Source organism: Mytilus californianus, unplaced genomic scaffold (assembly GCF_021869535.1).
Source record: "Mytilus californianus isolate M0D057914Y unplaced genomic scaffold, xbMytCali1.0.p SCAF_11, whole genome shotgun sequence".
NCBI lineage: Eukaryota > Metazoa > Mollusca > Bivalvia > Mytilida > Mytilidae > Mytilus > Mytilus californianus.
Window position 1 is genome coordinate 54,155,035 of NW_026262593.1, and position 13,447 is coordinate 54,168,481.

Consider the following 13,447-nt stretch of genomic DNA (forward strand, 5'->3'; position numbering starts at 1 on the left):
TTTTTTTAAATCGTAAGCGTACATGTATGATAGTTGAAATGTGAAAGATAAGGGAAGATAACTCAGAATGGATTGATGGATTGTTTGCTTAACACCCAGAGGGTGGTTGTTAAAGTGACACAGCTTGAGTGGCCAATACAACATTGTGAAAGTTAAAGTGTACGCAAGTTAAAGTTATATTATATAATATCTCTATCTTGATTTTTTTTATAAAGTACAATAATTGGAATATATACAATGTAAAACTGCATTTATCGTGTTTTTCCTTTACATAATTATAAGGTCAAATTACTGAAAGACCCCCCTCCTATATTAATGAAATCTATCATTTTGCATTGGACCATAATATCTTGATACAGATAATTGGGCTAACACCCTAATGAAGGTATCTAATACATATTTTTGTTGAAGACGGTATATGGTACATGTATGTTGACCTTTAGTTCTAGTGGCTGTTTTTATGTGCTTATTGGGTTGCTATCTCATAACGTTTAACCACATATATATTGTATATATTCCGTTTTACATTTTTTACTCATATTTGTATGAAAGTTGGGAATGGATTGTTAGATTTATGCAGGTTTTGAATAAAAAATTGAAGAATTATTTCCATACTCCATGTATACCTTTGAACAAAATTATTTTTATTTACCTGTGAACGTTATTTTTATTTGGCGGCATTTTGTCCCAGGTTATGGTTGTCTTTCTGATATTGTTTTACATCTAACCCCCTTGTTTTATTAATTTTGTATTTACATTGTGTCATAGATCACATTTATTTGTTCAGTGTAGGTTCAAAGGTTTTTGTTAATATGTCTTTTGATTGAGCTAAGCCATTTCAATTGATATTTTATAGTGTGTCTTTCTATGTTGTGATGTTACACTGTTGTTTCAGGTAGAGTGAAGGTTGGCACCTATTAAAACGTTTAAACCCGCTGCATTTGTTTGCACCTGTCCTAAGTCAGGAACCTGATGTTCAGTGGTTGTCGTTTGTTGATGTGGTTCATAAAAATATAAGTGTTTCTCGTTTCTCGTTTTTTATATAGATTAGACTGTTGGTTTTCCTGTTTGAATGGTTTTGCACTAGTCATTTTGGGGGCCCTTTATAGCTTGCTGTTTGATGTGAGCCAAGGCTCCGTGTTGAGGCCGTACTTTGACCTATAATTGTTTACTTTTTACACATTGTGACTTGGATGGAGAGTTGTCTCATTGGCACTCATACCACATCTTCTTATATCCTACTTCCTTCAAATAAAATGCACATTGCTCCAAAGTTACTTGTGTATAGTCATTTTGATCACGAATATTTACTCACTTTACAAATTGATGGCTAAAATGACTACATGTATTGGTTGTAACTTAAGTAAAACACTTGAATTACTTACAGTCATTTACAAGTAAATACACTGCATTTAAAAATATCATTGAAAATCCACTGATTATCAATGATACTAAACTTTTGGAAACTTATTTTCTGGATTGAATGCTAGACATGGTAGATGTGGCTCAAACATGGTCAAATCAGACCTGCCACCTTTTGGGGGGGGGGGGGGGGGGACTTTGTGACCTGAGGTCTACAATTGAACGGACCTGTGAACCTTCAAACAGGTTAATTGTTAAACATAAACCTGTTAAATTTGCTTAAAAGTGACCTGGTGACCTGATCGAGGTAATTTTCAAATGTGACTTTTTGACCTCAAGAGGTGCCCTACTGGAACCACCTAGATGAACAGATAATCCATGTGAGATTTTTGTTGATTGAAAAATTGGTCAAATGATAATAACAGACAATAATAATAATAATAATAATAACAAACCATTAAACTTACTGATTTAAACTTGCAATGGTATTTTTAAACTTGTTGTTAATGGATGGAGTCAGTGAAATGATTTGTTACCAATGCAACATATAAAGGGATTGTGTCTTGATACATGTTATAGATGTATGTGATACCAGTAATGATTTACTGTAGACTGACCCAAATAAGAGGGCTATACAATTACATTAAAAGTCGGGTAATGTTGGCATAAAATATATATCTTTTCAGTTTTAAAATGAATTAAAAATTTCCATTTAGCAGAGAAAAGGACAGTTTGACAGATGAATTGAGTTTCGGTTTAAATGACTCATGAATTGTTTTTTTTTTATTTATCAAAAAGCCATATAATTTAATACCTCACTGTTGTCAATTGATCATTGTAAGTTAAAATATTGTAAGAAAGAAAAAAAGAAGAAAAGAGGTAAAAAGATTATGAAAACCAAACAAATATGATAACTGAAAGTTGACTTACATAAATTTTCTATTTAAAATGTAGATATATTTCAAAAATCTTATGACAGCATTTTGAGCTTGCTCACTCAGTTTCCACTGCTAAAAAAAGCTTCATATTGAGTCTTATTGCTATTTTCTTAAATTTTCCTTTGATATTTCTGTGTGATCATTTTCCTGGACTGAACTTAAGTCTTCTCCTGGAAGTAGAGTGAGAATGCAATGACATCATTAGCCTAACATCATTGATGTTGCCTAGGAAAATAGCGATAAACAGATTAATTAGCTTAACATCATTGATGTTGCCTAGGAAAATAGCGATAAACAGATTAATTAGCCTAACATCATTGATGTTGCCTTGGAAAATAGCGATAAACAGATTAATTAGCCTAACATCATTGATGTTGCCTAGGAAAATAGCGATAAACAGATTAATTAGCCTAACATCATTGATGTTGCCTAGGAAAATAGTGATAAACAGATTAATTAATCTAACATCATTGATGTTGCCTAGGAAAATAGCGATAAACAGATTAATTAGCCTAACATCATTGATGTTGCCTCGGAAAATAGCGATAAACAGATTAATTAGCCTAACATCATTGATGTTGCCTAGGAAAATAGCGATAAACAGATTCATTAGCCTAACATCATTGATGTTGCCTAGGAAAATAGCGATAAACAGATTCATTAGCCTAACATCATTGATGTTGCTTTGGAAAATAGCGATAAACAGATTATATATGGTCTTTCAAATTCCAGAAAGTTTCTGTGCTACACTTTTTCTCAGCAAAGGCATCTTGTCTCGGGGCTATTGCCGTTTGATGTGTTAAAAGTCAAGGCATCTCATCTCCGGCCATTACCCTTTGATGTGTTCAAAGATGAGGCATCTCATTTCTCATTTCAGGGCTATTGACGTTTGATGTGTTTAAAGCCAAGGCATCTCATCTCTCATTTCAGGACAAAATATTGCCCTTTGATGTGTTTAAAGTCAAGGCATCTCATCTCCGGCCATTACCCTTTGATGTGTTTAAAGATGAGGCATCTCATTTCAGGGCTATTGACGTTTGATGTGTTTAAAGCCAAGGCTTCTCATCAAAGGGCCATTTCCGTTTGATGTTTTTAAAGATGAGGCATCTCATCTATCATTTCAGGACTATTGCCGTTTGAAGTGTTAATAGACAAGGCATCTCATCTTAGGGCTGTTACATTTTGATGTGTTTTAAGATGAGGCATCTCATCTCATTTCAGGGCTTTTGCCGTTTGATGTGTTTAAAGATGAGGCATCTCATATCTCATTTCAGGGCTATTGCCCTTTGATGTGTTTAAAGCCAAGGCTTCTCATCTCAGGGCCATTGCTGTTTGATGTTCTTAAAGATGAGGCATCTCATCTTTCATTTCATGGCTATTGCCATTTGATGTGTTAAAAGCCAAGGCTTCTCATCTCAGGGCTGTTACCTTTTGATGTGTTTGAAGATGAGGTATTTCAGCTTAGGGCTATTGTCCTTTGGTTTTTTAAAAGCAGAGGAATCTTATATAAAGAGTTTTGCCCTTTGATGTGTTTAAAGCCGAGGCATCATCTCAGGGCCCTCGGTAATTAAACTTTGCTCAAAACACCACATTTAGTATTTTGATTGTTTGATTTCTGAGTCTTAAGTATGATAATCATACTCGAAAGTTTTGTGACAATGTTCTGGACTATTGCCCTTTGATATTTTTAAAACCAAGGCATCTGATGTAAGGGGTATTTCCCTTTGATGTGTTTAAAGGAAGGAATTCCCTCTGTATTCAAGATCATACAAAATCTATTATTATCTTTCGTGAAAACCTGATAATCCATACTTTTCTGTACCCCTGAAAAGATTTGAGGTGCAGATAATTGTCACCTGTGTATAGGATTAAGATTAATCAAGATTTAATAACAGAATGATTTATGAGGAAGATAAAAGTGAAAAAGATTTGTAATCCACAGGTGACTGTCTAGACTTAATCTGATGATGATGGGTTTATTGCCAAAATTATATTTTAGAATTTATGGTTGAAAATCACAAAGATTATGTATGTTATACATGTTATATGTAGACCTATGATTTGTTAGTTTTTAGAGGCTGAAGATTATTGGGGCATCTTTTAAAAAATGTTTGATCTAATACATATATATATAAATATACAAGTCTAAATTGAAAACAACGTTCAAACCTATGATTGCGTTGGATAAAAACCGCAATTTTTATACGTGTGCATGTAAAACTAATTTCTTGGTAGAGGGGTCTAAATACAGCACAAACAATATTTTCCAAAAGATCAAAAAGTGAAAAACATATTTTAACAAAATGCATTTGACTAACAGGTCGAACAACTGATGTTCTTAAAATATATATATACCTATGATTATTTAAAACAATTATTCTTTTTAAATTTTTTTAGGGATTCACCATTTTTTTGAACATTGGAATATTTTGAAATTACTTCCTAATAGCTCTCAATACAATGTTACTGAATATATATGTTAAATTTTTAGTTCCTCAATATTTTCAATTTCTGCTATTTTTTGCCTACAAAAGTTTGTGTGTCAATAAATTACAAGTATAGTTTTTTTTATGGACCTGCATGTATTAAGTGCAAATGTGATTATTTTAAGGGGTTAAAAAATCCTACTACAATTGCATTTTAATTTATTATACTGAGTAATTTATAGATAATGCTACATTTGATGTACATGTTAAATATATATATTAGGTTTAATCATGTAAATGTACAACATGCAACATGCTTGTAGTATTTGATTTCGTCTCAAGGTCAACCATGTAGATATATATTAACAACATTGAAACCGAGTATATTTTATGTCATTGACATGTAAGTATTAAGTTTACTGACAAAAGCAGAAGTTTTAAATTCCATTCAGATTTTAATTTCATAGATGTCAATGAAATTTGATTGCGAAAAGGTCACTTATAAGGTCAGTAATCGGAGGTGTCACTTTAACATCCTACTGGGAAATTTTGTTATGTATAGAGTTAACGGAGATGTGGGATACATGTACGTACACATTCATGAAATAGAAGTTTCTTTATAATATAAGTTTCAGATGGAAAAAATATGCTGTGATATTTTTCCACCTTAACAAATATAACAGAATTTGTTCCTTTGTGTGAGGGAATAAATGGTATAGAACATTTGTTCCAACAGGAACATTAATATTATAATGGGATTGTTTATAAAAAAGTTTCCAGGGGAACTTATGTTAGGCAGAACAAATATATGTTGACACCTCATTTGACAACATTCATACAATAGATATAAGAAGATGTGGTATGAGTGCCAATGAGACAACTCTCCATCCAAGTCAAAATTTATAAAAGTAAACCATTATAGGAACACCAGATCTTAACTTATCCTGTATGAAACAATTCACCATGAAAATCAGAAAAGTGTTGAAAAAAAATCAAAAGTACCTTATAAGTACATGTACCTGTTTTTAGCTCACCTGGCCCATTATTGGAGTTGTTGCCCTTAATAACGATTTTTGCCATTTTTTTTGCGTCTGGCTTAAATGATAAATATCATAATAGATAATTATATAAATAGACACTTTAAATCACGAAAATGATTAGCAAGGCAAGATCTACTGACAAGTCAAATTTTGCAGATAGTCGTAGTTAGTAGACTGTCACTCTTTATAGGAGTGATTTCCCTTAAATGAGGATTTTTTTTACCCTCTTTTGTGTTTCGAGCAAAAACTAAAGAAGATAGAGAGGAACTAAAAAGACTAAATGATCAGCAATACAAGATCAACAAGACAGAGATTTTTGTCATGAATTCTATTCATGTCTACAATGTTGGAGAGTGTCCTTTATTGAATATGCACATAGAGCCTCTAGTTTATGTTCCTCTGGATCTAGAACTGCAATCAATGCTGGAAGTATGATAATTTATCTGATTGCTCTCTTTAAGGTTGCACATCTGTAAACATAGACAATGCATTTTCCCACAGGAACTCCTTTATGGCTAAAATTGTGCCACATGCACTTTTACTATGAAGGTTCATAAAAAATTATATCCTGCAATGGAAAGATCATAATGCAATATTATTTTTGCAAAGGTCAAAACATTGGTGGATTGTGTGGCATATTTTCAACATTTATATGCCTCAAACTTTAAAGAGTTTTAAGATAACACTAAAATTCTGTACTCCTTTTTATTCGAGTCTTTCTTCGAATTCAATTCCTCCAATACTAAGTATTCATTTATGTTCGTATATACCAATTTTCGTGGATTGAGGAAAAAATGTTTTTTCTCCAATACTATGAATTCATTTATGTTCGTATATACCAATTTTCGTGGATTGAGGAAAAAAATTATATTTTGGATATTTGATTTTACTTAAGTCTACTAACAAGTTTATCATGTTTATAGAAAATGTAAATTTTGTTTAACATGTAATATTTTCGTTGCATTTTTCTCAGGAACTACTTGACAAGGATTTCTGAAATTTGGTTTCAGGGTAAATATAAGTAAGTTACACCGTGTGATGCGTTTTCAGATTCATCATTCAACAACTTCCTATTTACCGCACACTTGTATTATTTTACACATGATAGCCAAGTTGAAAATTTTTGTCACATTTTTCTCAGGAACTACTTGACAAGGATTTCTGAAATTTGGTTTCAGGGTTTATATAAGTAAGTTACACCGTGTGATGCGTTTTCAGATTCATCACTCAACAACTTCCTGTTTACCGAAATATTTCGGCAGGGGTATCATCAGTGAGCAGTAGCTCACAGTTTTACTTGTTTTATTCAAATTTTAAAGATTAGGATGTTTGCCAAAGACGTACATGTGTTGTCTGCAATCAAAATCCTCAGACTTATGGCTTTTTAACACTTACATGTACAAAATGTAAAATAGCTTTTTGAGAGTTATATAATGATGCTATTTTTTAGCTGTGGGGGATTTGGTTCAGGTATACTCATCCAAATGTTATTTTAGTAGTAGTAACTCATAATTTTATGTTTTTCAGGAAAAAGATTTTGAATTTTTAGATGAAGAATTAACATTACATAAAGTAGAAAAACGTTCCGTAACAGATGATGAAGATTTTTTAAACGATGAGTCAGGATCAACACCAGAGGGCAGTGGTGACACTGACGAAAAAGTCAGTTATAGAGGTAAAAACAAATTTCTTTGATGTTTAGTCCGTTTGAAAATCTTAAATTATTTATGCTTGACATAACTGTGGATTCATTTTTATTCGTGAGATACCATTTTTTCGTGGATTTCCTTGACACAGGCAAATCATAAATTTAAATGCTCAATGAAGTACAAATTTTCTATAGGCATGACTTAGTATGCAGACTTTGGCAAAACCATGAAATACAAATTTTCTTCAATCTACGAATAAATAGTATTCACAAAAATAAATAAATCCACATATTTTCAACATGTTCAATTTGATCTTTTTGGGTCAAATACTGTTGTCGTAACCTATTTTTTCCTGTATTGTAGGTTAACAAATACAATTACAATAAAAAAGGTACAAGGATATGGTTTTGGCATTGCAGATGGGCAGAAAATAAATAGAAGCTACTGTAAGGCCTTCAATAATGAGAAAAACCCAAACCGTATAGTTGGCTATAAAATACCCGGACATGAAAAATATGAAATAATTCAGTAGCTGTCATCATTTTAAGGACAAAATAGACAAAAAATGTTTCCTTTTTTAATTTACATAATGGAATCATTACAAAAGGTCAGGTGTGGCATTCCTATACTGGGAAAATTACATTTAGAATTTTTTGAAAAGTGTCGATTGATTAGTAGGGTAAAAGAGTTTATATACACTGCAAACTTCTGAACCTATGTCCTTATTTGGCTTCCTGTACGTTAGGTCTCTGGCACACCTGGTAAAAGTTATTTAAAAACATTTGCTGTTTTTACTTTTAATAATAAGTAGCAATGATATATCTATAATCCATGTTACATACATATTACATGAGCATTATATGTCTGGAAGACATTTGTTAGTCAAACCAAATTAATATGTTATTGTTTGATAAGACTCCCCCACTTATAAAATATCTCAATAAAGATTGTCATAATTTAATTTATCTGTTCCTTTATATGATTTAACTCGCAATTTTAAATCTGGTATTGTCTCGAAAAAAAGAACCCCCCTAAAAAAACCAAACAAAACAATAAAAAAAAACCTGAATTTAAAAAAAAGATTCAAGAACAGTAAAAATTTAAAAAAATATTTTTTGACAGAAAAATTACCAATAGAACAACAGATGAATTTATGAATTTTTTGTGACCTTACAGTTTCTCTTTTTGGTCTATGGTCTGCTTCAATGCTCTTAGTAAGATCATTGGTCATGGATGAAAAACAATATGACTAAATTTGGTCTAGTTTACACTGGAAGAACTACAAAATATAAAGAATATATCAACTTTTGGCTACAAATATTTTCATCAGATAACTGAATGTGGCCTATCTCAGTTTCAAATAAAGACAACTTATCCTATTTACACGACTGAGCTGAGGGACAGAGTCTGACGTTTTTACATGACTGAGCTGAGGGACAGAGTCTGACATATTTACATGACCCTAGGAAAAGATGTTAAATGATATGTGAGGTTTACATGTTCAGGGTCAAAATGTTCACAGATTTTTATTCATCTTGTTTGTCGTTGATTTATTTATAGCCGTAAACAAAAATCGGAGGTGTTTTTTTTTAAGTTTTTGTTTGTTTGCTGTTGGCAAATGTAAAAATAGTTGTCAATTTTTGCATACAATTACAGTTTTCAATTGTACATAGATGTATTTAATGAAGAAGTCAAGGCGTTTTAAGTTTAAATTAAAAATAGCTATAGCCTTGTGCAAATTTGGTTAAATCTGATCCCGATATGAAATAAAGGGATGGGGTATGATTGCCAATGAGACTTGTAACTTATTCACCAGAGGTTACATGACGTAGATGTAAGGATGTCAACATATTTTTCCCTTGAAAACTTTGTTATAGACATTGCCATAATATCTGTACCTGTTGGAGCATCTGTTATATATAACCTTTATTTCGTAAAGAACAAATTCTGTAATATTTGTTTCTGTTGAAAAAAACATAACAGAATATTTCTTCCATTTTGAACTAATACTATGAAGGAACATCTATTTCATGACAATAGGATTTCCAATTTTTAAATTAAAAATGGCTAAAGCTATCATTTTGCAAAATTTTTATAAAATTGATCCCAATGCCGATTGTCGCTATCAACGTTAACAAATGGTCAAAGTTTTTTTGACTAGGTAAACTTGGTCCAAGTCATTGGTTGTCACTATGAAAGTTTTTCATCAAAAACATTTGTCAAAGAAAAAACAGCACTGTGTTTCGATAATTCCAGTCCAAGTCCATCCAAGTTTCAAGAAAAAAAAAGGATGAGATTCTATTCAATCCAAATTCTTCACAAAGTTTTTATGCCCCCGCCGTATCGGAGGGGGCATTAAGTTTTACCCTTGTCACTCCGTCTGTATGTCCCAAAGTTGGTTTTGACTAGGTAAACTTGGTCCAAGTCATTGGTTGTCACTATGAAAGTTTTTCATCAAAAACATTTGTCAAAGAAAAAACAGCACTGTGTTTCGATAATTCCGGTCCAAGTCCATCCAAGTTTCAAGAAAAAAAAAGGATGAGATTCTATTCAATCCAAATTCTTCACAAAGTTTTTATGCCCCCGCCGTATCGGAGGGGGCATTAAGTTTTACCCTTGTCACTCCGTCCGTACGTCCCAAAGTTGGTTTCCATTCTCTTACTTTAGTTTGCCTCAAACAAATGTTATGAAACTTATAAACAATGCTTATTACCACAAAACACAGATCAAGTTTGAATTTTGGTGGTGGCACTTTAACCGTTCTAGAGTTATGCCCCTTAACAAATGGAAAAATTGCTGAATTTTTCATTTCCATTCTCTAACTTTAGTTTTCCTCAACCAAATGTTATGAAACTTATACACAATGCTTATTACCACAAAATACAGATCAAGTTTGAATTTTGGTGGTGTCACTTTTACTGTTCTAGAGTAATGCCCGTTTACAAATGGAAAAATTGCTGAATTTTTCATTTCTGTTCTCTAACTTAAGTTTGCCTCAACCAAATGTTATGAAACTTATACACAATACTTATTACCACAAAACTCAGATTAAGTACAAATATGGGTAGCTTCACTTTCACTGTTCTTCAGTTATGTCCCTTTATAACTTTATATGATATGCAAGCGGGGGCATCATGTGTGTCCCATGGACACATGCCCCATTTATTTATCAAAGTTTTCTTTGACAGTTGTCACTATAAAAAAATCTGTCAAAAACTGTGACCAAGAAAACTTCTGCCAGATGCTGTAACTTTGATAGTGACAACAGGCCTTTAATAACACTGTTTGCAAGATTGGTTTCTCTGATGTGGCATACATATAAAAGTACATACAAATTCTACAGCTCTTTTTCATTAACACCCTGTCAAATTAGTGTAAACATCACATACATTTTGTATGTAACACATCTGAATCTGATGGGACAAAGATGTTATTTCTTGAATGGGTGATTTGTAAAGTTTTTATGAGGAGATGAAATGGGGCTTTGAGCTTATGTAGAATCAGTTTATGTTTTAATAAAAGATGAAAAGGGGCTTAGAGCTAAGGTAGCATAAGTTTAAAGTTTTACCAAGAGATGAAGTGGGGCTTTGAGCTTAGGTAGAATAAGTTTAAAGTTTTAACCTAGAGATGAAAAGGGGCTTTGAGCTTAGGTAGAATTAGCTTAAAGTTTTTACCTGGAGATGAAAAGGGGCTTTGAGTCAGCAACAAAGAGTACCAAGTTTTGTTAGGAGATTGAAAACTGTGAGATACATGTAGAAATGTAGATGGAAAGAATTAAATTGTCAAAATATTATGGATAAATTTTGAAATCACGTCACATTGTGGTACATTGTTTGATCTATATAAAAAATAAATTATGGTAGTTTTGATGCATGTAGGTGTACACCTCTTCTTATGACTTATGATAGTTATAATTTTATCAATAGGTGGGGTTCTAAAAAGAATGACTCAGAAAAGAGAAAGCTGTACATAGTTATTGTTATAGGGCAATTAATTATTGCTATAATATAGTGTTATTGCACGAATATTGGTCACCAATGGTGAATGTTATTGGAAGTAGATTTTTATATTACATGAGCTTTTGAGTGTGATATATAATCTATGATGAATAATATTCACCTTTGAACATGCATTAACCCTTTTTGGATGCAGATCCAGGATTTAAAAAAAAGGGGGGGGCATCAAACAAGGAAACCATTAAGGCAGCATTAGGAGTGGGACTTGTAAAAAGTCTACTCATTAATCATATATGTAGCTCCTCAAGGGGAGGGTTACCCCAAACCCACCTATGCCTTTTTTGAATGGGTTTATAAATGTTTCCTTTGAACTGAATAGAGGACAGTGTTCACACAGGAGAAAAAAATTAAAATTAAAAATTCTGGGGTCCGAGGACACAGTTATCGTCCTTTCATTTCGTTGTCTACAAATATAGTCCCTAGTATGGACAGTGTATAACTTGCAAACTTTTTTCATACACTTTCCAAATTTATTTCTTTATATTTTATGCATGAAATATTAAGTAAGTGGATGAAATTACATGTTTAAAAAATTTGGGTGATGAATTTTTATTTAAAGTAGTGGTTTGGTTCATTTTAAAAAGGTCAAAAATTAGTATGTCTGAAGCTGTCAAACTGAATTATAGACCCCCTTTACATAGAATTGTCCATATTTTGAGTTAGAGCTTGTAGACTTTTCTATAATTTTGATATTATTTGTCCCAAAAGTAGTACACTACACTGTAAAAATCTTTTTGAGATAGAGCAGGTTTGATTTTTATTTAAATTTGAATTTATTGTCTAAAAGAAATGCACTACGAAATAACTGTGTTTTAAGGCTTGTAAAGAATCATATAATCTTCAAAGATCTACATTCTTTGACATTTATAGATTAAAAGATCTCTGTGACATCAAGTGTCTAGGTTAAGTAGCAAGAGTATAGACACATAGATAATATTTACATTTTGTTATGTTTGGAAAGTGGCCATTAAAATCAAGATTTACATTTTTGTATAGTAGACTTTTGATTTAAAAGAATAACCATTGAATTGATAAACAGTAGTAGTTATAGTTTTTTTTTTTTTTTTCAAATCAAACTTTTATTGCCATATAAACCAACTTATACGATTTGTGACAAAAACAACATTAACATAATGACAAGAAAAAAGCATGTATAATCATATTAAACAAACTAATGAAAATAGTTCAAAATTCAATTATGAGTTCCCTATCCTTGAGTACCAATGACTTTTTTTATAAAGGAACCTATGCTTTCTACCTGTTTTTGTGTTGATGGGCAAAGAATATTTATCATTTTTACATTTTCATTGAGGCTATTAAAATTTTCTATACTTTTAGCCTTTGTTTCTATTGTAAAGGCACAGCAAATTGGCTATGTCACAGATTATAAATGGTAAAATTTAGCATAAAACTTTGGATCGTTGAACTATAACTAAAAATTTTAAAAAAAATGCATTTATCTCTTTTATTTTCTGAAATATTAGTGATTGAATTCTTTCAAAATGGGTGAATATTTGTTTAGAAAAAAAAAATAGATAAAATCAGTGGAAAAAGCTTTTGAATTTGCCTTAAATCCTTGACTCTCTAATTTCTACCAAAATCTGTGACATAGCTCATTTACTGTAATTTGACTGTAAGTTTCTATTGTATTCAATAATCTGTAGAAATGATGGATTTTATCAATTAGAAGTAGAAATAAGTGTTCTTTGTTATTTCTTTAGAATAATTTCTTTTGAATAAGTATCTCAACAGCATATGTTCCTAAATTATGATGGATGGCACTTCCATTTTTCTGACCTTGACATTGTTGTGTGGGGGGGTTTAGCTACACTTAATGTATTCTACTGTGTACTTTTGTCAGCTGTCAAGTCATTATGATAGTTTGGAAGATGCTAATTAATGGATTTTGTTTCATAGCCAAACTTAAAATTCTTTCTGAGTAAAGTGCACATTTTCTGTTTTTTAATAGCAGCAAATATTTTAAATAACAAAAATCATGGATATTAAAACATTCAA

General features: G+C 31.6%; 1 protein-coding gene across 1 annotated transcript in view; it reads left to right on the forward strand.

Moving 5' to 3' along the window:
• The window catches only part of LOC127720330 (basement membrane-specific heparan sulfate proteoglycan core protein-like), a 202,921-nt gene that overhangs the window by 8,258 nt on the left and 181,216 nt on the right, over positions 1-13,447 (forward strand). The window contains exon 2 of the mRNA XM_052226900.1: positions 7,294-7,441. Coding sequence (XP_052082860.1) covers positions 7,294-7,441 — 148 coding nt within the window. The remainder of the gene's footprint in view (positions 1-7,293; positions 7,442-13,447) is intronic.